The 26,991-nt window shown below is 33.7% G+C and overlaps 1 protein-coding gene across 2 annotated transcripts in view; it reads right to left on the reverse strand.

The window, feature by feature from the left end:
* Nucleotides 1-26,991, reverse strand: part of RPS6KA2 (ribosomal protein S6 kinase A2) — a 525,834-nt gene that overhangs the window by 133,593 nt on the left and 365,250 nt on the right. For both annotated transcript variants that reach the window (XM_051998093.1, XM_051998094.1), the window contains 2 exons: nt 26,755-26,871; nt 13,452-13,533 (listed from right to left, as the gene is read on the reverse strand). In XM_051998093.1, the coding sequence (XP_051854053.1) occupies nt 13,452-13,533; nt 26,755-26,871 (199 nt within the window). The remainder of the gene's footprint in view (nt 1-13,451; nt 13,534-26,754; nt 26,872-26,991) is intronic.

Raw genomic sequence — 26,991 nt, forward strand, 5'->3', positions numbered from 1 at the left:
GCATTAATCATTAAGAAGGCTGCTGTTGCTGATTCACATTCGCTTGTTATCCACTCTGACCCCTTGTTTTTTTTTCCCTTTATGAAACCAGACATATCAAACTGAATGTGAATCATAAATATAGTTGTCTGTTTTTTTTTAAGCAAGCATTTCTTGATAGTAGTTACTGGCCACAAATATTGTAAATCAGTAGTTTAGGTCTGGTAGTGTAGCATATGGGTCCCTATTGTCATATAGACTTTTTTCCTATATCCAGCATATAGTAAGAATTTAATAAATGCTCGCTATTTGAGGAGGTTATGATTCTACAACTTTTTTACACTGAGAATAGCCTGAGGATCATAGTTATAGACTCATGCAAATTACTAGTACAGCTTTAGAATTTCTGGTTGGCTGGCTAGAATTATGCCCTTTATCTGGAATCTCTTTAAATCATGTCATTGCAAAATCTGATAAAGCATTTATTTTTCAAGACTTCATTTTAAAGAAAGGCAAAATTGTATCCTATTCAAGATTAATTCTTAGGTTTCTGAATGAAAATTTACTTCACAAATTATTTTTCAGCTTTGAGAAATTTAAATATCAACAAAAAATAATGTTGGATAACTGGTTCTATTGTTCAACATCCAAGAACCAAGGCTATATATAGTAGCTGTTCAGTACTCAAAGTAAAAGAAAGGAAATAAACTAATATTTAATCAACAAAATATTAATCTCATTTACCATCCTAGCAGAAATAAGCATTAAGAGATTTCTCATTTCTTTTTTCAGCAATAAATAATATTTGAAAATCTGCAAGTTACTTAGTTTAAATACTTTTAGAATTTAGTGGAATGCAAACTCTAGAAGAGTGAGTGATCAACCAACACTTATTAAGCACCTACTATTTACCAAGCACTTAAAAACACTTGGGATACTAAGATAAAAATCTTCTGCTCTTCACAGACAAAAAAGAAAGAAAAGAAAAAACAATTTCTGCCTTCAATTCAATCAGGGACATAATATATACATAAGAAAGAATATATGTTAAATAAATTCAAGGTAATTTGGGGAAAGGAACATCTGGAGCTAGAGAGCTCAAAAGTTGCTTCATGTATTAAGTTATGTTTGAGCTGAGTCCTGAAGGAAAAAGATTCTCAAATCTGTGAGGTGAGGAGAGAATGCATGGGGTGGATGCTATCAAAAGCAGAGAGATAGGGAATGGCATGCTGAGAGGAACACTCAAAGATCATTTTGTTCAATTGCAGAGTATGATAAAAGTAGAAATGTATAATATTGGAGAAATAAGTTGGGAGTAGATTAGGAAAGAATTTCTATTCTAAATAAAGGAGTTTATTTTTTATTCTGGAGGCAATGAAGAGCCTCTGAAATGTCTTCTACAGTAGACAAAATGACGGTCAGATTTAGAAGCCATTTTGTCAATGATGAGATGAATTAGAGAGGGGGAGAGATTTGAGGCAGACAGACTAATTAAGAGACTAATGCAATTATGGGTAAAAGGAGATGAAGATCTGAAATAAGATGTTGACTGTGAGAGTGAAAAGAAGGGGTTTGATGTGAGATAATGGAGAATTTGAAAATCTGGTGAATGGAAGAACAATGGTACCCTTAAAAGAAACAGGGAAGTTCTATAGAGGGTCAGGTTTTGGGGAAAAGATGAGTTTAGTGTGAAATATCTACAGGACATCCAATTGGAAATATCCATTAGGGAATTGGTGACAGGAGGTTAGATCTCAGAAATGCAACTCAGGTTTGAAGAATACATTATATCTGTGAGTCATCTGCATAGAGATAATTAAGAGTATGGTTAATAATGAAGTCACTAGAGTTGGAAGAGATAAAATCATAAGACAAACTGACTCTTGTAACACACTCACAGATGTGTTATGGATCCTGTAAAGGAGACTGAAATGGAACAATTAGAATGATAGGAAGGGAACCAAAAGTAAGTAACGTTAAAACAAACAAACAAAAAAACACAAGAAAACCACCAAGACCAAAACCAAACAGAGGAGAGAGTATTTAAGATGAGAAGGTATTCAACAATAACCTGAACAGTAAAAATAAGAAGGATGAAGATTGAAAAAAAAAAGGCCATTAAAATTAGCAATTAAGAGATCAATTTGGAAAGGACAACTTCAACTGAGTTGTGGAGTTGGAAGCCAGATTGCTTAAAAGGGATTGGGATGATAGGAAATGAAGGCAATAAATGAGATAGCTTTTTCAAGTAGTTTGGCAGAGAGAGAGAGAGAGAGAGAGAGAGAGAGGATGGAAATAACCCTCGTCTGTAGGGATGGTAGGCTATAATGAGGCTTTGAAGTAAGGAGGAGATGGACATGTTTGAAGGCAGCAGGAAAAGAACATTAACTAGGAAGACATTAATGATTAGTGAGAAAGGGGATGAGAATAGGGGCCATCTGCTAGAGAAGGTGAAAGGAGATGCGATTGAGGCTACATGGCTGCCCTTGGCAAGGAGAAGGCCCACATATTTATCAGAATTTGGAGTTAAGGAAATAAAAATAGAAGATGATATCAAGGAGTTTTGAAAAGAGAATAAAAAAGAGGGAACTCATAGAGAATGGCCCCTATTTACTTCGTAAAGTATGAGATGAGATTTTCAGCTGATTCATTATCCCCAAATTTATCTCTCTTTTAAGCCTACTTAGAATTTTATACATTCTTTATCTTAGCATGAAACATATTCCACAGAATCACTGTCTGTAGTGGTCTTTCCTTTAGCTTTCAGATATGATAAGTAATACAAAATCTTTACAGAGAACCATGTATATCAACAGGAATAGTTAATGCTTCCAACTTACATAAAGAGGTATAAATAAATGCTACTTACAGATTGATGTTATTCTTATTTTAAGAGCTTAAAACTCTATTCAAATATGAACTTATGCCACAGATAAGTTGAGGTTTCATTCAATTCTGAGATTTTCTTTGGGACGAAAGAGCTAACAAAACAAATTTAAGATGGTTTGCCTCAAACTAACAAGATAATTTAATATTGTTTTTTGAGTGAATTGTCTTTCATATGCAGTCTCAGTATAAAAAACAGGTAGAGACAAATAGAGTGATGCTACACATAACAAGCTGAAGCTCGATACCAAATGATATCAAATGGTGCAAATGTTGTGCTATTTTGACACGACTATGTAATAGATACCAAATATGTTACTTATGTTCCTATAATATCATCATATAAACTTCAACATTCTTGTGTATTTGCTGACAGAGACAGACAGGAGCAGAGCTTTACTTCTTATGAGAAGGATGCAGTTTTCTGGGGAAAATAATTTTTATGGATCTAGGAAGGACTTCATGTTTACCCAATGCATTTCTATAGTTTTTCTCCAGTTACAGTCATTGACAAACATTTGTGACTTGACTTCTAACTGTCTAGTAAAGACTCAGAATGACTGGAGAGGAGTGAGTTTCATCAGAGCAATTACCATTCCCCTCCATTTTACTCAGCACAAACTAGCTGTCACATTTCAATTGTAAAGCTGTCAGCATGGTGCAATGGAAAATTAGCTTGACTTGGAATCAGAGGACCTGGGTTCAAAACCCGTGCTGACATTTAGTTCCTGTGTGACCACAGGCAAATCAGTTTATCTGATTGGTTCCTGCCTAAATGATACCCAGATTGATTTTAGTTTTAACAAATTTGTGATTGCCAGGAAAAAATGATGTTAGAATGAAAGATAACTGAAAATAAAAATAATATAAACAATTTATTATATTTTAATAAATATATTATATATTATACATATGCAATATAGTATAATGAATACTAATACACATGAGAAAATATTTTTTTATTTTCTATGTGGATGGCTCATAGAAACAATTCTTCACTGATTTGATTATAGGAAATTCCATATACATGATAATTTTGTGAAATAAATATTTTCTCTGTCTTATTCATGAGTGTACTTCTTTTATTTTGCTTTAATTCTATTCAATTTGGGATTTATTGAGTGTCTAATATATATGATACAATGTAAAGTGAGGCAGCTAGATGGCTCAGTGGATTTAGAACACTGGGCCTGGAGTCAGAAATCTGAATTCAAATCTGACCTCAGTTATTTACTAGCTGTGTGATCCTGGGCAAATCACTTAATCTCGGTTTGCTTTAATTCAGTGGAGAAGGAAATGGCAAACCTCTCCTGTATCTTTGCCAACATTTGGAGAAGGGCTCAAAGGACATATGACCTCCTTCTCTCCTGAGAATAAAAAAGTTCAAAGACTCGATTGATATTTTTGTTATTGATGTTTAAATAGGTGCTCCAAAACAACCCAGCAAGTATGGGCTAAGGTAGTCCTGAGAAAACTACATTTACTTCTTTGTCATACCTTAAGTTCATGTTTGAAATTAATAGGATGCAAAGAAAGGTGATATTATCATTCTGATGGTCATAATCAGAGAGTTAAAAGGTATCTTGGACTATATATACAACTGAGAAAATTGAAACTCAATGACATTAATCTGCTTGCCCCAAGTCATTCAGGTGCTTAGTTTTGAGGTGGTGTTTGAACCCAGGATTTCTGAATCCACAAATTTTTTTTTATTACAAGCTGCATCCTCTGCTTATAACATCCATATGTTTCATATGTCTTTCCCCATAATTCTAGAATGTCAAAATTCTAGCCCTATTCATTTCCCCTCTGGGTATGCATCTTTTTTGCTTAATAGTGGTGCACATGTGTGATTTAACATTAGCAACTGTTATAGCTAACTAATGCAGTGAAACTATCTGATTGGGCTAATTCTCATTTGGATAAACAATGATTTGCAAATTTGTTTTTTAATAGACATTTCTTCACTATGAACAATTTTTTTTGTTATGCATACTTATTAAGCTTACAATCTTGTTTTCAAAGAAAGACCTGCAAGATTATAAATCATTATATAAAATCTGTGAAGAAATATTTTATTCAGAGATAGACTATTTCAAGTTCAGGATACTTATTCAATAGGTATAAAAGAAACATTTCTGGGAGGGGAGTCTCCCTTACACTAGTTGAAGGCTATTAAAAGTCTAGGCAAGAAGTGATGGACTAGGGTGATGGAAATGAGAGTGGAAAGAGAGGAGAGATGTGAGACATTTTTGGAGGCAAAAGCAATGGAACTTGGCAACTGACAATATGACAGATGTTAGAGAAAAAAAGAATAAAAGATGATTCAGTTTCCTGCTTAGGTGACTGAAAGTTTTGTGATATCATCATTGAAAATAGTAAAGTTTGGAGGAGTGGCAGGTTGGGGAGTGGAGCTGATGAGTTTAGTTTTGTATGTTTATTTTGAGGTAGTGACAGAACTCTCAGGTAGAAGTGCCTGTTGGGGGTCCTCAAACTATGGCCGTGGGCCAGATGTGGCAGCTGAGGATGATTATCCCCCTCACCCAGGGCTATGAAGTTTCTTTATTTAAAGGCCCACAAAACAAAGTTTTTGTTTTTATTATAGTCCGGCCTTCCAACAGTCTGAGGCACAGTGAACTGGCCCCCTATTTAAAAAGTTTGAGGATCCCTAGAACAGGTAGAGCTATCAGATTGGACTTTAGCTGAGATAAGGAGAAGTGTTTTAGAGCAGAAGGACTGGCATCAAAGGATGTGGGATGGAATCATGGCTCTGTCACTTAATGGATTTTGATGAGTAGTGGGTCTCAGTTTCCTTATCTGTGAAATGAGGGAGTTAAATGCCCTTTAAGATTAGTTCCTAGCTCAAAAACTATGATCTTAGAATATATATTGGGACTGGCTCAGTAATTTTGGAAGTCATTTGCAAAAAGGTGATAAATGAGGCACAAGAGTAGATCAAGTTGCTTGAGAAAGAATAGAGGAGGAAAAAATGGCTGAAGCTGAAAGACAAAGCCTTGAGGTAACTAGAGAATAGTGAGTCAGTGGATTTGAGAGAGGTAGAAGGAAAAGCAGGAAAGAGAAGTGTCAAACAAATGGAGGTATAAGAGTGTCCAGAGAAAAAAGGAATTAGGCAATAGAATTAAAGCTGTAGAAAAGTCAAAGGAAACCAGGGGGAGGGAGAGAGGGAAAGAGGAAAAGAGGGGAAGGGAGGGAAGGGGGGAAGTAGGAAGGGAGGGGGAAAGGAAGGAAGGAGGGAGAGAGGGGGACAGAGGAGGAGGAGGGAGGAAAAGAAGGAGGGGGAGGGAAGGAGGAAGAGAGAGAGAGAGAGAGAGAGAGAGAGAGAGAGAGAGAGAGAGAGAGAGAGAGAGCGCGCGAGAGAGAGCGTGCTTTATTGACTTGGGAGAGGGGTTTCAGCACAGTGATGCATAAAGGTAAGAAATTAAGGGGGGGATATGTATTATTTCTAGAAGTTCTGTCATAAAGGAAGTATAGAGAAATGACTATAACTTAAAGAAAAGTGTTTTGTTTTGTTTTGTTATTATACTGGAAAAACCTAAGTATCTATGTAATCAACAACAACAACAAAAAAGGAAGGTGTTTTTGTTGGTGTTTCAGCACAATGATAAATATATCTCCTCCCAATTGGTGATTTTGAAGAAGGGGCTAAGATTTTTTTACTTACTCCATATATTAGTTTGGGCAAGTCACTTATTCTCTTTGAAGCTCAGGTTTCCTTGTCTCTAAAATAGAGCAATTAGGCTAGCTTGATTTTATGTTCATTTCTATCATTCTTTGAATCTATGAGAATGAGGATGAAATAAATCCCTATCAATTTATTCTCTCTCAGAGGTGGGGTTCTTATTCAGATAATTTTTTAAGGTAGCAATTTTCCTGTCAACTTCCTCTCCTCTTTCCAATTCAAATACCCTATCTGAAAATTCACTTAAACTCACAAATTTCTCACAAAAGCTAGAGAAGCTTTGAGAGATAAGGGTTTGGGGTAAAGGTGAGTTTACTTCTTCTCCCTCATTCACCTGTTCTGTTTAAAGTTTTTTTTCCCTTGTTAATCAACTACTGAGAGATTAGCTGTTAGTCCATATCATCTGGCTCCTATTACAGGAGAATATATTTTCTGGAAATTTATTCAACCTAACAAAAGTACAACATAACAATCGCATTCCATTATAACAATTATGTTCTATTACAATATAACAATCTGGGTCCTGTGGAATCCATTACAAAGGCATTTTGACCTCTTACAATTCAATACTGAGTAATGAAAATATGGATTTTACAACCTCAAGGAAGTTGGACAATTTAAAAGAATTTTTTTTAAGGAACTGAGTAATAGGCAAAGTCACTTTATTGGCAGTTGGAGAGAATGTTGGGAGAAACAGAGGAAGGGGTGTGCTATCTACCAGAGTGCCACCCTTGCAGCTGTCCTCAAGCATTTGACATTTCCTTTAGGAATGATTTGCCAACCATTTAAAAAGGAGGGGGCAGGAAAGTAACGATTCTAAACTCATTTAAAGATAAAATAGAGCTGTCACAAGCTATTATCCTTTGTGCCAAAAGTTATATGGAATCCCACTGACAACAATTTTCACTTCGGCACACATGATAATCATCAATGTTTTGGGAGAAACAATCTGGAGTTTTAAAATTAAGTCTTTAAAAAGCTGCTTTTTTCATTTGACTTTCCAAAAATAACTTTTCTGTTTAAATTTCCCATATTTCCTCTTGATGTCTTTATTTCCAGTTTTTCAAACTGTTTTTAAGCAGAATAGCAACATACTGTTTTCACTTTCTTCCCAAGTCCTCATATGACAGAGAAACAGCCTGGTATGGGAAAAACTGAATTCGAAATCACTGGACTTAATTTTAAAATCTATCTCTGCTATGTACTTACTGTATTACCTTAAACAAGTGACATCTCTTTGGCCTTAGTTGTTTCATCACTTCTTAATAATAATAGCCAAAATATATGTAATTCTTTGAAATTTGTAAAACATTTAAACATTTTAATCTCACAACCACCCTGGGAGATTGGTGCTATCATTATTCTGATTTTATAGACGGGGAAATTCAGGCAGAGAGAGACAATATGACTTGCCCAGGGTCATTCAGCTGGTGAGTTTATGAAGCTGGATTTGAACTCAGGTTCTTGACTCCACGAACACTGTTCTATACATTGTGTCACCTAATTGTCTTTTAAATGTAATCCGAACTATTTTCAGAATATCATGAGGATGATGAAGGGCAACACAATTAGTTATCATCCAGATAAACTAAGTTAGACTATTTAAATAATTAAATTCAAAGAATTTCAAATCTAGATGTTATCTATTTTAGCCTTCTAATGCTACAAGTGTAGAAAATTAGGTTTTCAGACAGGTTCACATGGCCAAAGTTGAAGCCAATTGTGTTGAGTCCTAATGCATTTCTACTCAATTCTCTGTCATAATTAGAATTAGATTTTGCTAGATTAAAGTTAATATTGTTTGTATGCAGTCATCATTAAGTGAATATCTTTAAATGTTATTCATAAAATGTCACCATGTACACTAATACTATAATTCCAAATCTTTTCTTAAAACCCATTGAAACATACCACCTAAGAACTATTTATATTTCCTTCTTCCATTTACAGAGACACATATCCCTCTAAAAAAGGGGGACATTTGCCAGTGCTTCTTAAATTTGAGTGAATATTCAACTGACATTATTTTAGTCTTTTAGAGGTAAGAGGGTCTCAAGATTTGGGGGAATATAGTTAATGGAGATGAATGGAGTTAGCTTCCAAAATTTGATATAATGTATATAAATATCAAAACACATAGAAAAAAAGAAACACATTATGCAGTCATTTTGATATGAGTTGTAAGTCACTTATTCATATACTCAAGCTTCACCAAAAACACCCATGCCTCACCTTGTTAAAGTTTCCATAAACATTTCATCTTAATTTAAGATTAACTCAATATTCTAAATTCCAATTAGATTAAAGAACAACAAAAACTCCAATTCTTCCTTCATGGTGAGCCAATTAAAAACTCACAAGATAAAAAATGCAATTATGTCATTTACTACTGAGTTTAACTTTTAAAGAAGCATAATTCAATTAACCTGGGAACTGAAATTCATTTTTCAGACAGTTCATATAGAGCTCCTACATTATAATAACTAAATTATAAAGTCTGAGCACACTGCTCATGGAATTATGTGATAAGTCTTAAGTAAAGAATTCTCATAGACTACTAGAGTGTGAGAAATCTATGATTGAATTCTCAGCATCCCTGATAAAATCAGAACTTTTAATCTTAACAAAATATTATCCTTGGTGGAATAAAAGGCATGGGAAAGAATGAGAAACTTTCTAATTTCTTTGGGAAAGGTTTTGCTTTTATTCCACTTCTCTGAAGCAGGTGAAAACACTTTCAGAATTAGACAGAATCACAGATTTCTTCTGAAATAAGACCATCTTTATTAATAAGAATCAACTATAGAAGAGTTACTTCCTTCATTTCCTTTGTCATTTAGTGAATAAAATCATTGTCAAAGAAAAGCAATAATTCTTAAGATGCTTTCTTTGTTTTAGTAGATACATCTTCAGAAATTTAAATAGCTGAAGTTTCCTATTACTGCCACATATCACACATCAGTATTGGAATTATTATCTGAATTCATCATCCATTTTCTCTTTCTGAATTGGTGCTCTGTTAACTACTACAATAATACAAAACTACATGCATACTACTTACAAGTTTTAATACTTCAAGTAGCTTTACTTTTTACTTATTGTAATTTTACTAAATCTTTTCAATTTAATAGCTTAAAACTGCATGAAAAATTTTGAGACACTCTATTTATCTGCTGTTTTTCCATTCATCGATTTTCACTCAAAGGTTTTTTGCCATGCTTTCTCTTCTAGTTTGTGGTTCTTCTCATAGTAGCTTTATCTGATATAAGATATTACTTATATATCTTTAAAAATCTAGTCAGTTTCTTTTTAAAAATATATAATGATTTATCTCCTATGGTCATGAATCTCATTCTACCAAATTTTAGCAATGGTTATGAGGTTTTGTCCCTTTGTATCATGTGTGAGATTTCTAATTCACTTTATGAATTAATTGCCTGTTTATGTAAAGCCATCTTAAGTTATGAATATTAATGCTGCCTTTCTTTTTGGGGGGTTAGCATCTCCTGTCAATTACAGCACCTCTCTTCTGATTAATTCCCATGTTGTCCTTTTTATTATCAATAGTATTTGTTCCTCAATCGATAAATCCTCAAAGGATATGAACAGATAAGTTTTTGATGAAGAAATCATACTATAGTCACACAAAAATAATTGGGATCATTATTGATTAGAGAGGTGCACATTAAAACAACTTTGAAATATCATCTCATTCTAACTTAGTTTCAATTGATCAAGGATGGACAGAAGCAGCTACACCCAAAGAAAGGACCTGGGAAATGAATGTAAACTGTTTGCATTTTCATTTTCCTTCCCGGGTTAATTTTACCTTCTGAATCCAATTCTCCCTGTGCAACAAGAGAACTGTTCGGTTCGGCACACATATATTGTATCTAGGATATACTGTAACCTATTTAACATGTATAGGACTGCTTGCCATCTGGGAGAGGGGGTGGAGGGAGGGAGGAGAAAAATTGGAACAGAAGAGAGTGCAAGGGATAATGTTGTAAAAAAAATTACCCTGGCATGGGTTCTGTCACTAAAAAGTTATTTTAAAAAATAAAAATAAATAAAGTTAAAAAAAAAAGAAATATCATCTCATATCTATTAGGTTGGATAAAATGACAAAGGGAAAAGGACAAATGTTGGAACAGATACAGGAAATTTAGGACAATTTATACACTGTTGATAGAACTGTGAACTTATCCAATCATTTTGGAGAGCAATGTGGAATTATTCCCAAAGAGTTCTAAAATTGTGTATATCTTTTGACCCAGCAACACCACTATTAGGTCTATTTCCCAAGGTGAGGAAAATAACCTATATGTCCTAAAATATTCTTAACAGATTTCTTTATGGTGGCAAAAAACTGGAAACTGAGGGAATGCTCCTCAGTTGGGGAATGGCTAAATAAGCTGTTGTATATGATTGTGATATAATACAATTGAATAATAAGAAATTATGTGCTGGTTAATTTTAGAAAAATATGGAAAAACTTGTGTAAAATAATTAAGAATGAAATCAGAAACGAGAACAATGTATATAGTAACAACAATAATATTTGATAAATAGCTTCAAGAACCAAAGTATGCTGAATATTATAAATACTCAACTGCATAGGAATTAGGAAGAAAGATGCTATCTATTTCCAGAGAAAGAATTGATAAAAAGAAGAATGCATAACACAGTTTTACATTTATTTGTATATCTGTGTCAAATGATGGTCTTCTCTGGTGTGGGATAGAAAATCAGATAGTTCAGAACTTAAAATGTAACAAAAATTAAATTAAAAAATAACATTTGGTTTAGTGCATATGTAGCGAGCTTATCTCCCCCACTTCATTTTCACTTAAAATTTCTTGATTTGGCTTATAAATATTTAGGCAAATATTTTCTTATTAAATATAATCTACTTCTGGCCAAAAATCTCTTATTCCTATATATTAAGCCAAGGTACAGAAATCCAAGTCCAATTCGACAAAACCTTCTTAATAAGCTATTCACTTATGTTCAGCATGGTAAATTGGATAAAGCATTAGACTTAGATTAAGAGAACACAGTTTTCATATAGCCAGTTGCGTTTATGGATACAATACTACTTAGGGCTTCATTCTCTTACCTACCAAATGGTGAATAACTTATGCACAGTACTGTTGTTAGAAATGAACTTTGCAAATCTTAAAGTGCTACACAATATGAATTATTATTGTGATTATCATATAGAGCTCTCTCTTCTGAAACCCCTGCCTTCATTAATCAACCATGAAGTAACATCATGTGGGTACCTAAAATTTTTAGTTTCTTTGCCCAGGTCTACATAATCTGGAAATGTCCTAAGTTACTTCTGATAGTGTCATTTTCCCCAAAATGAATCACCAGGTAGCCACTGGATTTATTATTCATTCTGAGAAGTCTCTGGAAATTTTCTGTAAGATCTTAGATTTTTGACCCTGAAAGACAGCATATCTCCTGATTGTTCATGTCAAGTTGGGATACGGCTGCCTTGATTGCTCGTAGAAAGAAATGTAATTGACAGCACCTTGATATGATTAGTACTTGATCTCTTTTCTTTATAGAATACTAGAAGGTGTTTTTTTCTTAGAGATTTCACTTTTGCTTTCTATAGAAAAAGCCTTGAATCTCCTGGGTAGTTTCAACAGTTACCCTTCTTTCCTTCATTTACTATATCATTCCTACTATCTTCCAGACTTCTGATACAAGTTTGGATTCTGCTATGTTTCCTTGCTTTTTTCTATAGTTATCTGGAGGGCTATTTTCTGATTTGTGATCAGCATATTCCTGTCAATGTCAAAGCAAAAAGGGCTGTCTGATACAAATCTCTAGAAAAACAATTTCCTCCAGAGATGATATTAAAACACATGATTCTTAATTAGGTAGAAGAAGAAAAGCTACAGTTGTTGAATATTGTGTTTTCTCTGAGATATGAATAATGTGATAAATTGGTTTTGCTCAATTGTTTTTCTGTGTTACAAGAGAGAGTTCAATGGAATTCTAGGGTGCACTGGGGAATGATACTATATTAAAAAACAAAAGTAATAAAATAAACCAAAAAGAAAAAAAAAAGAAATTCCACTTTTAGAAACTTCTTTCCTTTTCCTTTCTTCTCCTCTTACTACTTATCTGAAATTTGAGGTTGTCTACTTGCTAGTTGCTTCTTCCTTGTGGAACCACCTACTGTTCTGTTCCGATTAAGGCTTATTTTTATATTGGACTTTTTGCTTTGGAGGAAATTTCCTCAATTTGGTGGTAAGGCTCTTCAGGGCACAGGATAAATTATAGTCTACTTTGGACAACTCATAGGCTTAACAGTATCTTAAATGTTGTAGATATTGGGTTAACATTTAGTGATAAAATGCTTATACAATCACATAAAGAATAAATAAATCTGAATTAATGTGGTTGAGTTACATTTCCAGAACACAGTAATAGGCATTAGAAAGGAGAATAACAGAACTGATGAAACCTATTTCATCTTACACTGAGCAAGTTACTGATGGGTGATGGTAAAGCTGATTTATAGTAACTTATAATCACAACAACTTGCCTTTTTGCCTCCTAAGTTTTGCTTATTTCTAAAAATATTACCTTACAACTGAATATGAGAGGATAAGGTGAGGATAGTCCATAAAAATGTTTTCTGAAAATGACCGAAATGATTAGAAAATCTTTTCAACATCCACAAACTTGTTTTTAATACTGTTTACACCCAACGAGGAGTAGCATGCCAGAAATGTATATATTGCTTTTGTGACTGACTAAAAGTTTCCAAGATTTAATATACTATACACTTCCCATAGACAACAAGCAAAGTAGAATTCACAGCAGTAAACAATTGAATATATCATTTCATTTTCATAATTGTTACCTTTTAAGGTAGCTTTCTTAAGAACCTTCATGGCATAAAGTTGTCCAGCATCTGAACCCTTGATCTTCCTTACAAGAAATACCTAAGGAGAGAAAACATCTATAGTCATTGGATAGACAATTCAATGAAGAATGTATATATCATAGAAACAAAGAATAATTTAAAAAATAAGCACTATCCTCCAGTCTAGCAAGAAAGGATTGAATTTAGTAGCAAATTATTAAGGATTAATAAGATAAATATTGCATTGTATATTTTCTTAAATCTTACTTTAATCTGTATCAATTTTAAATAAATTACTCATAATTCCACTTACTGCTTATATTTTATGATTTTAGCAAAAATCTTAATTTATATTGATTTTTTAAAATTTAAAAATGGATATTGGATCGCTCAACAAGTCTACAGTATGCCAAGCACTGAGTTAAGCACTAGAATGAAAGGAAATTCCTCCCAAGCCCCCCGAAAAACAGGTTCATGCTCTCACAGTACTCACAGACTGCTCACAGGAGATAGTATGCAAACAACTATGTACAAACAAGACTGATTATGGGTTAAGTTGGAGATAAGAAGCAGTAAGAAGGCATTAAGATTAAGAGGAATTAAGAAAGGCTTCTTTTAGAAAGTGTAAGTTTAGCTGAGACTTGAAAAAATCAAGGGAAAGAAATGAGAAAGGAGAGAATTTCAGGCATGAGGGGCATAGGATGAAAATATCCAGATTCTGCAGATAGAGTGTCTCATGCAGGGTAGAAAAGTAACAGTTCAAGTGTGACAAAAATCGCCCAGAACCAAGAGTTTGAGGGTTGGAAAGGACCTCAGTGTCCATTTAGTCCTTAGAAATAATCCCTACTACAACATACTCAACAAATGGTCATCCAACCATTTCTTGAAGACTTCCAGTGAAAGGAAGCCCATTACACCCAGAGGTAGCCCATTCCACTTTAGGGCAGCTCTTGTTCAGAAGTTTCTTTCCTATCATCAAGCCTGAATTTGTCTTCTTGGAAATTTTACATTTTGCATCTTGTTTTACTCTCTGGAACCCAGTAGAAAAAGTCTCTTTTCTGCTTTAGAATCCTTCAAATACTTGAAGACCACTATCATGTAACCTCTGGATTTTCTCTTCACTAAAGTCACCAAAGTCTTCTCTTCACTGGAACTGCCAAACATTCAATCTCTATCACAAAAAATGCAACTCTAGTGGAATCGTCAAGTATCTGAATGCCAAATGTAAATTTACCTAAAAAACTATTTTCTAAAGAATTAGTGCAAAGCAAGCACTCCTTGGAGGTCAGAAGAAATTGTAGAATGACATTCTCAAGGTCTGAAAAACTTTAGTATCCATTGCGAGACAAGGGACACTCTGGCATAGTACTGATCAACATGGTGAGTGTGCATCTAGGGTTGTGCTCTACAAGCAAATCACACTCACAGTTGACCAAAAAAAATGTGAGATGGACAAATCTAGAGACATTTCCATTCCTAATATTCAAAGACTATTTGTGTTTGACCTGTGGCAGAGCCTTCTGAGATTGTATTGGATAATTATAGGGGATTGATGATGAAGAATGGTATCTACCTTTTTTTAAAGAGAGTTAATATGCAGAAAGAATTTGGACATAGACAAATTCCCACATTGTCTTCCTTAATGATACAATTGTTTCATATATATATATATATATATATATATATATATATACATACATACACACACATACAGAGAGAGAGAGAGAGAGAGAGAGAGAGAGAGAGAGAGAGAGAGAGAGAGAGATTGATTTATTTTCTTTTTTATATAACTTTTTATTGACAGAACATATGCCTGGGTAATTTTTTACAACATTATCCCTTGCACTCACTTCTGTTCCGACTTTTCCCTTCCCTCCTTCCACCCCCTCCCCTAGATGCAAGCAGTCTTATGCATGTTAAATATGTTATAGTATATCCTAGATACAATATATGTGTGCAGAACCGAACAGTTCTCTTGTTGCACAGGGAGAATTGGATTCAGAAGGTAAAAATAATCCGGGGAAGAAAAACAAAAATGCAAACAGTTTACATTCATTTCCCAGTGTTCCTTCTCTGGGTGTAGCTGCTTCTGTCCAATACTGATCAATTGGACCTGAGTTAGATCTTCTCTTTGAATGACATTCTTTTTAAAACAAATGGAGTCTTTCTTGCAAAACTCAAAATGCATAAAAGAACAATATAAACTACAATCTCACAAATGCAACTGAAAGTAATAATTTTTTTTATATTATCAGACTTTTGGTATATCATCACCCATTTGTGTTATACATTGGATTTCTATCTCCTTTTGCCTCTTCTCTCCTATTTGTATAATTTGGAAATAAAACCCTGGGGAGCGAAAACTGTTTTGAATCAGCATTGGATAATTTTAGTAAAAATAGCCATTCAATCCTTTGGCTTCCACATTTTGTTATTAGAATTGTCATTTCAGTAACTCAGAATGCCACATTGCAAGGAAATTAGGAAATTAGTGCAATGTACAATATTGAGCAGTCTAGGCTACATGGCATGTCATCTTAAAATGCACTGTACGCTAATATGTATAACTAAAATAAGCAAAATTACCAACCATAAAATTATCTAATTCTAGCTACTCTTTAGCTATTTCTCAGTAATGGAAAATTGCTGTTGATCTTCAGTCTCCACCAAAACCAATGAGTCAACTGAGCATCTTATGTTGTTTTAAAGAACATCAACATAATTACTAGCTCCTCTAAAAGAGACCAGCCTAAGGAAATCAAACCTTCATATTGTACTAATTAAGCTGAAAAAGGAAGCTGATTGTGACCTGTCCTTTCGTAGAAGAGAAAATATTTCTTGCACATATGTGTCCTTTGAAGAGCACTAAAAGGGGTTACCTGGCCCTTGAATATTTCTCAACTGAAATGCTTCCATTAAAAGTCATTCTCATAAGAATATAAGTCTTTCCCCAACTGATAAATATACAAAGGATATGTATAGGCAATTTTTAGATAAAGAAATCAAAACAATTTATAATCAAATGAAAAAATGTGCCAAGTTGGTAAGGATGTAGAAAAATTGGTACACTAATTTGTTATTGATGGAATTGTGAATTGATCCAACCATTTTAAAGAGCAATCTGGAATTATTCCCAAAGAGTTCTAAAACGGTGTATTCTTTGCCCCGAAAATATTATTAGATCTCTTTCCAGAGATGATTAGAGAAAAAATAAAAGAACCTGAATATTCTAAAATATTTAAAGCAGCTCTCTTTGTGGTGGCAAAGAATTGGAAATTGAGAGCAGGCCCATAAATTGGGAAATAGCTGAACAAGTTGTATATGACTATGATAGAATATTACTGTCCTATAAGAAATGATGAGCTGCTTAATTTCAGGAAAAAAAAACATGGATAGACTTGCATGAAATAATGAAGAGTGAAATGAGTAAAATCAAGAGAACATTGTATATAGTAAATTTGTCATCTTAAAATGTCATCTTAAAATGCACTGTATGCTAATATGTATAACTAAAATAAGCAAAATTACCAACCATAAAATTATCTAATTGTTTTAGAATATTGTTTTAAGAATACCATTGATAATGTTTGTGGCAGCCCTCTTTATAGTGGCAAGAAACTGAAAACTGAGTGGATTACCATCAGTTGGAGAATGACTAAGTTATGGTAAATGAATGTTTTGTAATACTATTTTTTTTCCTAAGAAACGACCAGCAGGATGATTTCAGAGAGACCTGGAGAAACTTAAGTGAATTGATGTTAAGTGAAATGAGCAGAACCAGGAGATAACTGTACATGGCAGCAACAAAATTATACAATGATCATTTCTGAAGGACACGGCTCTTTACAACAATGAGATGATTCAAACCAGTTCCAATGATCTTGTGATTAAGAGATCTTTCATCACAGAGAGGACTGTGTGGGAACCAAGTGTGGATGAAAACATAGCATTTTCATTCTTTCTGTTGTTGTTTGCTTGCATTTTATTTTTTCTCATTTTTCCTTTTTTGATTTAATTTTTCTTTTGCAGCAAAATAATTATATAAATCTGTATGCATATATTAGATTTAACATTTTTTTTTACCATGTTTAAACTATATTGGATTACTTGCCATCTAGGGGAAGGTATAGGGAGGGAAGGAGTGGAAAATTGGAATAAAAGGTTTTACAAGAGTTAGTATTGAAAAATTATTCATGCATATGTTTTGAAAATAAAAAGCTTTAATTAAAAAAGAATAACTTTGAGTGAATAATTCATTTTGGCTATTATAAATGACCAAATTAAGTACAAAGAGCATATGAAGGAATATGAATATTGGAATCAGAGGAAGAACTGATATATAGATGTATAAAATAATCTCAATATATATATATTACTGCAACATATTTAACATATATAGGACTGCTTGCCATCTTGGGGGGGGTGGAGGGAGGGAGGGGAAAAAAACGAAACATAAGCGAGTGCAAGGGATAATGTTGTAAAAAATTACCCTGGCATGGATTCTGTCAATACAAAGTTATTATTAAATAAAATAAAATTTAAATTAAAAAAAAGAAAAAAAACCACATATATATACATATATATATAAATACACACACTATACATATAATTTTTGTCTAATGATAGCCATCTATAGGGTGGGGGGAGGAGAGGAAAAAAAGAAATGTACATGATAATTTTATTATATTTTTTAAAAAAAAGAATAGCTGTTATACATAATAGTTGTACATAATAGGCTTGTAGTTTCATGGTGTAATCAAAATTATACTATGCTATGGAGATGCTTGTTTTATTTTTTATATTAAAAATAGAATAAATCAAAATTAAAAAAAATTATTTCCTATGTTAAAAAAAAGTTTCTTCCTGAATCCTTATTTAGGAGAAGAAAATATGTAGGGGGGAAAAGACAGTGGATATGAGGAGGGAAGGTAATATCTTTTTGGATTATTCTGGATCATCTGATCTCTCTGTCTTCTAAACTCCCATAAGATTAATTGTTTTGGCAATTCAGTATGATATTTAATCACATAATGTCTTATATACTAGGGTGCAATAGAAGGATTAATGGATTTGACATTGATTTTCCCCAGAACTCCTGTATTTAAATCTTCATTTTTGATCCTAGGCAAATCATTTAATTCCATTTGCCTCAATTTCTTCATCTGTGAAGTGAGTTGAACAAGAAAATGGCAAACCATTCCAGTATCTTTGCCAAGAAAAGCCTATGGATGGTATAGTCCATCGAGTCACAAGGAGTTGGATATGACTTAATAACAAGAAGAGGTCCTAAAAGAAGAAAGTTAAGAGAAAGAAAGGGAGAGTGAGACAGACTATGTAAGGACATGTCAGTAAAAGTTGGAATGTTATGTACTGAGAACAGAAAATATTTCAGTTTGCTTGAAGCTGAAGTAACTGAAAGGGAGCAAAGTATAGATAGAAGCCATATTGTCAACAGTTTTAAATGTCAACAGATATTTATATTTGATCCTAAATTTTTGAGTAGAAGAATTTAATGGCAAGACCTGTGCTTTGCTTTATGACTATTGTTCTGACAGCTTTGTGGAGCATGGATTGAAGAGGAAAGAGGCTCTACACAGGAAGACCAATTAAGGGGCTATTGCAAGAGATCAGGCAAATAGTGACCAGATCCTGAATTAAGTTGATAGTCATATGATCAAAGAGAAAAGAATAGATGTTAGTGATGTTGTAGAAATAGGAGAACTCAGAGTAAACTGAGTTTGTTTTTTAACAAATAATATTTTCTCGATGTAAAAATCATCAATAATTTCCTAAGTTTTGAATTTTTATATGTTGGTTTTACTTCAAGTGAAGCATATACTTATGTTACTATTCTTCAGTTTAGTGCCATCAACCTGAATTATACTCTAACTAACTAGAGACCTCCACTAGAAAAATTCCACGAGGGTTTAACTATATATTGGTACTATGCTTTATGTAGTCTGCTTAAAAAATAGATATTACATATATCTTTATGCATATATGTTTACATATGTACACATAATTACCTGATTACAAAATTTTATTATACACTATACTATAATTGAAATATAAGTGTATATATATACAAATATTCATAAATTATCAAGTGTTTACTGTTCTTTCACTTCTTATGCTGAGGGGGAAAAAATCAAAGTCCTGGTAACAAACATATGTAGTTAGTTAGATAAAACAAATTCTTGCATTGCTCATGTCCAAAAATAGATGGCTTTTTCTGCCACTTGAATTTAACATGTTTTTATGAGCAGTTTTCATCACTGGTCCCCTGGAATCCTGGTCAGTTATCATGTTAAATGGAGTTTTTAAGTCTTTTCTAAGTCTATATATATATATGTGTGTGTGTGTGTGTGTGTGTGTGTGTGTGTGTGTGTGTGTGTGTGTTACAATGTTGTAGTTATTGCTATTAAAAACCGCAACAAAGTAATTAACTTTGAGAATGAAATTGCACTTTATGCTGTGGGAGGAGAATGGGAGTATCTTTTTTTCTCCCTACATTCTTATTGTCCCAGCTACCTAGGCAGTGATAGTTTCAAGGGCATTTTTTCCTTCATTCAAGTGGAAATTATCCTCTTGAGATTTAGTCCTATATTTACTCTTTGCACAGAAAGCATCTCTGCAATTTCTTCTTACGTCAGACACTAAATAGGATTCAACCTTGAGATAAAAGCAACATCTCTAATAATATAAGAATCCTTCAATTACTGGGCTAATAGAACCAAGCCTATCAAAACATTTCATTGTCCTCATCCATGAGATATTCTGTAAATATCTTGACTACCGAGTACTGATTGCTCAATTGATAAGGTACCCCAAGCATATTTAATGGGTTGAGTTCATTTTTCTTTGAACTCCCTGATCAAAGTATCATTAATAAGGTATGACACAACAAATATTGAAGGACAAAGTACAAGTGCTTACTCATCTCAATAATTCCATACTGTTTCATTTATTGTTCTCAGGAAAAAAAAATCCTTTTCTCTCTCTTTTATGACATCATCTGCAAATGGCAAAATATATTGAAGCCAGCCTTCTATTCTCTTAGGGCTGTTTGAGTAGAGGAACATTTTTTAAAAAACAATTTCATTTTTTCATTTTCATAAATATAGTACTACATAAATAAATATTCCACATCTCACAAAAAAGATTTCTTCCACCCTGCTCCCACTTTGATCCTGTTGGTGAGTTATTTCTGACACTTCCATTTTGAAGAAAGAACCAGACAAGACATTTTTTTATTCTCTAGACTTTGCTACCCATTTCCCATGAATCCCTTTTATGTGTTACCTTCCCTCTTTAAAATGTAAGATCCTTGAGGGTAAGGAATGTCTTTATTTTTACTTGTATTTCTATCCCTAATGTTTATTTAGCGCATAGTACCTGGGAACATTGTAAGTGTTTTAACAGATGATTGTTCTTGTTATGGGGAAAGAAAAACACATGCCATTGAGTAAATGCACTAGAAAATATAATTATGTTGCTCAAAAAAGATTAGACACAACATTAACATAACCCTTATTCTACAATTCAAACAACAGGAGTCAACTCTGGTTTTGCCACATCAAAGTTCTATGAAGAAAGATTCATGTTTAAGCATAGCAACTTTGCAAAGTCAGAAGCCTTATTATATTTGAGACAGCCCTAAGATACATAATTTATTTAAGGTTCATGTGTCCCAGAAATCCTTGTTGTTGCCAGTTGTCACTCTGACAAAAGGCTACAAAGGATATATACTCAGGATATACACAGAGCAACATGAAACATGAATAGGTCTCCAGGGATATTTTAGATGCTCTGTGGTCCCACCTGTCACTATAATTGAAAAGCATTTATGAGAGTCTATGGAGTATGGACATGGCACTATTCAAGACACCTGTTGTTGTTTTTTCCTCAGTTCCTGACAGGAAATAACCTTCACAGCTGCAGATTACAAGGCTGCCTGAACTCCAGAATGCTGTTTCATCAAGAAAGGCCACTTATGTAACCAAAGCCTCACTCTTCCAAGGAAACTGGTTCATCTCACCAATAAGCCAATAACCTGGGAGCAAGTACCAGAGGACAAAAATCCTAGCATCTGTTTATCCTAGTTCAAAATTGAATGAAGAAAGAAAAGGATTATTTTTAGGTCATTCATCTAGAGTTTACTAATTAGAAATAGAAGTAGACTACCCCTAATTCCAAAGGATTCCTTAGGCTACAATTTTTTTATAATAACTTTTTATTTTTCCAAATACATGCAAAGATGGTTTTCAACATTCATCTTTGCAAAACTTTGTGTTCCAAATTTTTTCCCTTTCTTCCCTCCTTCCCCATTTCCTAGACAACAAGCAATCCAATTTAAGCTAAAATGTGCAATTCTTCTAAACATATTTCTAGATTTGTCAAGCTGCGCAAGAAAAATGAGATTAAAAGGGGGAAAATGAGAAAAAAAAGCAAGTAAACAAATAACAAAAACAAAAAAGGTGAAAATACTATGCTTTGATCCACAGTCAGTCTCTATAGTTCTTTCTCTGGATATGGATAGCTTTTTCCATCACAAGTCTATTGGAATTGCTTAAGCCACAGTTTCAGGAAAATAATTTCATTGTCAATAAATTATATCTTAATCATAATGTATCACAATGATAATTCTATCTGTTGTATTCTAGAAAATGGCTAATAACACAGCTGAGGAATATACCATATTAGTGTTTTATTTAGTAGGTTAGAATCACATCACTATTTAAATATCACTACCAAATACCAAATTTCTCTCTAGTATTGATCACTTTATATCTACACTAGAAAAGGTTTTACATTAAATCAATCTTTAAAAAATGGCTAAAAAATCCCACCCTCCCCCCCGAAATAGCCATTAACATACTTTTTAATAGTTTTTGTAAATGATAAAAATGTCTGGAAATTATTCCATATCTAAACAAAAACCCTTTTCTCTTCCTATTTATCCATTAGATTGCTAATCATCGCACAAATAAGCTAGTCATCTTAGTACATAGCTTCAGGATCTTGGTCAATTCACAGGCTTGCCTGGGATCTAGATGGTTATCAAAGTGAACTAAGAAAATGGTGTGGCCTTTGTTCTACCCAGGTCATCTATTTGTGGAAGTTTCACAGGAGACGATGATATCCAAATAGATGGGAAAGTTCTAAAGGCTTGCTAGAGATTCTGATTAGTCACAAGGAATTTCTAGGTGAATTTGATTGAACCAGTAATCAGATGTGATTAGTTTATATCAAATAGAAAATTTTCATTATTCCAGGGAACTCAAGAGAGTTTATAAGAATTGTGGGTCACAGCAGGATGAATACAGAGAGGACTGGCGAGACTTTCATGAACTGATGCTAAGTGAAATGAGCAGAACCAGGAGATCATTATACACTTCGACAACGATATTGTATGAGGATGTATTCTGATGGAAGTGGATTTCTTTGACAAAGAGACCTAACTGAGTTTCAATTGATAAATGACGGACAGAAGCAGCTACACCCAAAGAAAGAACACTGGGAAATGAATGTGAACTATTTGCATTTTTGTTTTTCTTCCCCGGTTATTTATACCTTCTGAATCCAATTCTCCCTGTGCAACAAGAGAACTGTTCGGTTCTGCAAACATATATTGTAGCTAGGATATACTGCAACATATCCAACATATATAGGACTGCTTGCCATCTAGGGGAGGGGGTGGAGGGAGGGAGGGGAAAAATCGGAACAGAAACGAGTGCAAGGGATAATGTAAAAAAATTTACCCTGGCATGGATTCTGTCAATATAAAGTAATTATTAAATAAAGATTAAAAAAAAAAGAATTGTGGGTCACTTCTCATTTTTCTTCTCCTGGTCTCTTCCAAAGTATAAATGAAAGCAGGAATAAGGGACATAGAATAAACTTATGAAGAAAGGTTACTACTATGGCAAAGGACTTCAAGTTCATTGCATCTGAACCTTGTTTAAGTAAACTGCAGATGTTTAGCTTGAGAAGTGAAAACTATGAGAAATCACAGTAATTATCATTAAGGATTTCAAGAACTATCATATAGAAATGAGATTACATATGTTCTATTTGGTTCTGAAGGTAGATGTAGAGCAATGAGACCTAAGTCAGAGGACTTGGGTTCTGACACTTAACTCTGTGACTTAGGGTATGATACTTAATCTTTCTAGGCCTTAAGTTTTCTATCTATAAAACGAATAAAGTTGGACCAGACAGCCTCAGATATTCCTTGCAACTCTAACCTAAACAGACAAATTTAGATGAGTCAAGTCTAAATTCCTAAAGAAGTACTTCCTAACAATTAGAGCTGAACAAATTTGGAATGGGCTCACTTTGGGAATGACAGGTACATTCTTTCTGGCAGTCTTTCAGCTAAGACTGGATGACCATTTGTGTATGCTTTATTTGGGATTCTTTTTCAGGTATGGGTTAGATTGGAGAGCCATTGATATTCCTTTCATATAAAAAATCCTGTGATTCTATGGGAAAAAAAGATAACCTTGACTCACCTCTTTGTTTTTATAATTCAATTAGAAAACCTTGGGAACAAATGAAAACCTATGACCAGAAATAGGGAAGAAAAAGAGAAGGGAAAAGCATTTTTGTAAATCATCAGATGTCTGCTTAAGATATCATCAGCATAGGTAATGGATAAGAGAAATCATGGATTTTTTAGGAAGAAAAGTGGTCTTAGACAAAGCAGTGATTTTGTGACTTCATCCCTGTTTTTTTATCAGCTCAACTTTGAATTTAAGAATTGCAACAAATTCTGAAATGAATCATGTGTTACATGAAATAAGATTCTGTTTCATAAGTTTCCTTCCCTTTAATATCAGTTAGAGGAACATAATAATAAGGAAACCTTTTGGGGCATCATACAATTCTCAGACAAATTTAAAAAAAACCTTAACCATTACTTTGTGAGTACTGACTTGCTTGGTTTTTTTTTTTAATTAAAACTTTTTTATTTACAAAACATAGGCATGGGTAATTTTTCAAAGTGACTCAAAAACCTTTTGTTCCAAAATTCCCCCTTCTTCCCTCCACCTCCTCCCCTAGCTGGCAGGTAGTCTAATAAATGTTAAATATGTTAAATCCAGTATATGCATACATATTTATACAGTTATCTTACTGCACAAGAAAAATCAGATCAAGAAGGAAGGAAAAAACTGAGAAAGAAAACAAAATGCAAGCAAACAACAACAGAGTGAGAATGCTATATTGTGGTCCCCACAGTTCCCACAATCCTCTCTCTGAGGGTAGCTGGCTCTCTTCATTACTGAATAATTGGCACTGGTTTGAATCATCTTATTGTTGAAAAAAGCCTCTTCCATTAGAAGCGATCATCATATAGTTTATTGTTGCTGATCTCCTGGTTCTGTTCATTTCACTCAGCATCAGTTCATGTAAGTCTCTCCAGGTCTCTCTGTATTCATCCTGCTGGTTGTTTCTTAGAGAACAACAATATTCCATAACATTCATATATCATAATTTATTCAGCCATTCTCCAATTGATGGGCATCCACTCAGTTTCCAGTTTCTGGCCACTATAAAGAGGGCTGCCACAAACATTTTGGCACATACAGGTCCCCTTCCCTCCTTTAAGATTTCTTTGGGATATAATCCTGGTAGAAATTTTTTAAAATAACTTTTTATTGATAGAACCCATGCCAGGGTAATTTTTTACAGCATTATCCCTTGCATTCACTTCTGTTCCGATTTTTCCCCTCCCTCCCTCCACCCCCTCCCCCAGATGGCAAGCAGTCCTTTACATGTTGAATAGGTTACAGTATATCCTAGATACAATATATGTATGAGAACCGAACAGTTTTCTTGTTGCACAGGGAGAATTGAATTCAGAAAGTATAAATAACCCGGGAAGAAAAACAAAAATGCAAGCAGTTTATATTCATTTCCCAGTGTTCTTTCTTTGGGTGTAGCTGCTTCTGTCCATCATTGCTCAATTGAAACGGAATTAGCTCTCTTTATCGAAGAGATCCACTTCCATCAGAATACATCCTCAAACAGTATCATTGTTGAGGTATATAATGATCTCCTGGTTCTGCTCATTTCACTTAGTATCAGTTCATGTAAGTCTCGCCAGTCCTCTCTGTATTCATCCTGCTGGTCATTCCTTACAGAACAATAATATTCCATAACATTCATATACCACAATTTACTCAACCATTCTCCAATTGATGGGCATCCATTCATTTTCCAGCTTCTAGCCACTACAAACAGGGCTGCCACAAACATTTTGGCACATACAGGTCCCTTTCCCTTCTTTAGTATCTCTTTGGGGTATAAGCCCAGTAGAAACACTGCTGGATCAAAGGGTATGCACAGTTTGATAACTTTTTGAGCATAGTTCCAAATTGCTCTCCAGAATGGTTGGATCCATTCACAACTCCACCAACAATGTATCAGTGTCCCAGTTTTCTCACATCCCCTCTAACATTGGTTATTATTGTTTCCTGTCATCTTAGCTAATCTGACAGGTGTGTAGTGGTATCTCAGAGTTGTCTTAATTTGCATTTCTCTGATCAATAGAGATTTGGAGCACCTTTTCAATGTCTACAAATAGTTTTAATTTCTTCATCTGAAAATTGTCTATTCGTTTCCTTTGACCACTTATCAATTGGAGAATGGTCTAAACTATTATAAATTTGAGTCAATTCTCTATATATTTTATAAATGAGGCCTTTATCAAAACCTTTGAATTTAAAAATGTTTTCCCAGTTTATTGCTTCCCTTCTAATCTTGCCTGTATTAGTTTTGTTTGTACAAAAAGTTTTTTAACTTAATATAATTAAAATTATCTATTTTGTGATCAATAATAGGTTCCAGTTCTTCTTTGGTTGCAAATTCCTTTCTCCTCCGCAGACCTGAGAGGTAAACTATTTTATGTTCTTCTAATTTGTTTATAATATCATTCTTTATTTCTAGATCATGAACCCATTCCTCTCTGTTTTTTATCAGCTCATCTTTCAAATTCTGAAATGAACCATGCGTTACATGGAATAAGATTCTGTTTCATAAGTTTCCTTCCCTTTAATATCAGTTAGAGGAACATAATAAAAAAACCTTTTAGGGGATTATACAATTCTCAGACAAACAAATTTAAAAAAACCCTTAACCATTACTTTGTGTGTACTGACTTCCAATAATGCCAATTTAATATGTGTTTACTAATAATAACAACAATAAGAACTATGCAATGTTTCCCTTATGTCCCTATGGAATCTTGTTAACTTTACAGAAATTCTCTGCAAAATCTAATACTTCTTTACCTTACCTTTCCATAAGAGCCTTGGCCTAAAACTTTCAGGAGCTCAAATTGGGAAGGGTCTGCCTTTTCAAATCCTTCTTTTACATGATGGCTGATGTCAATTTCCTTCACAATGCCTTCTTCCTGCAAGAGACAGGGGAACATGTATCAAAAATAAAATAAACTAGTTTTATTATAGTTTTTGTGCAACATATTACATTCAAAAAGGAAGTAAGGAAAAACAAATTCTTTCCTTATTTTAGA

Source organism: Antechinus flavipes, chromosome 4 (assembly GCF_016432865.1).
Source record: "Antechinus flavipes isolate AdamAnt ecotype Samford, QLD, Australia chromosome 4, AdamAnt_v2, whole genome shotgun sequence".
Lineage (NCBI taxonomy): Eukaryota > Metazoa > Chordata > Mammalia > Dasyuromorphia > Dasyuridae > Antechinus > Antechinus flavipes.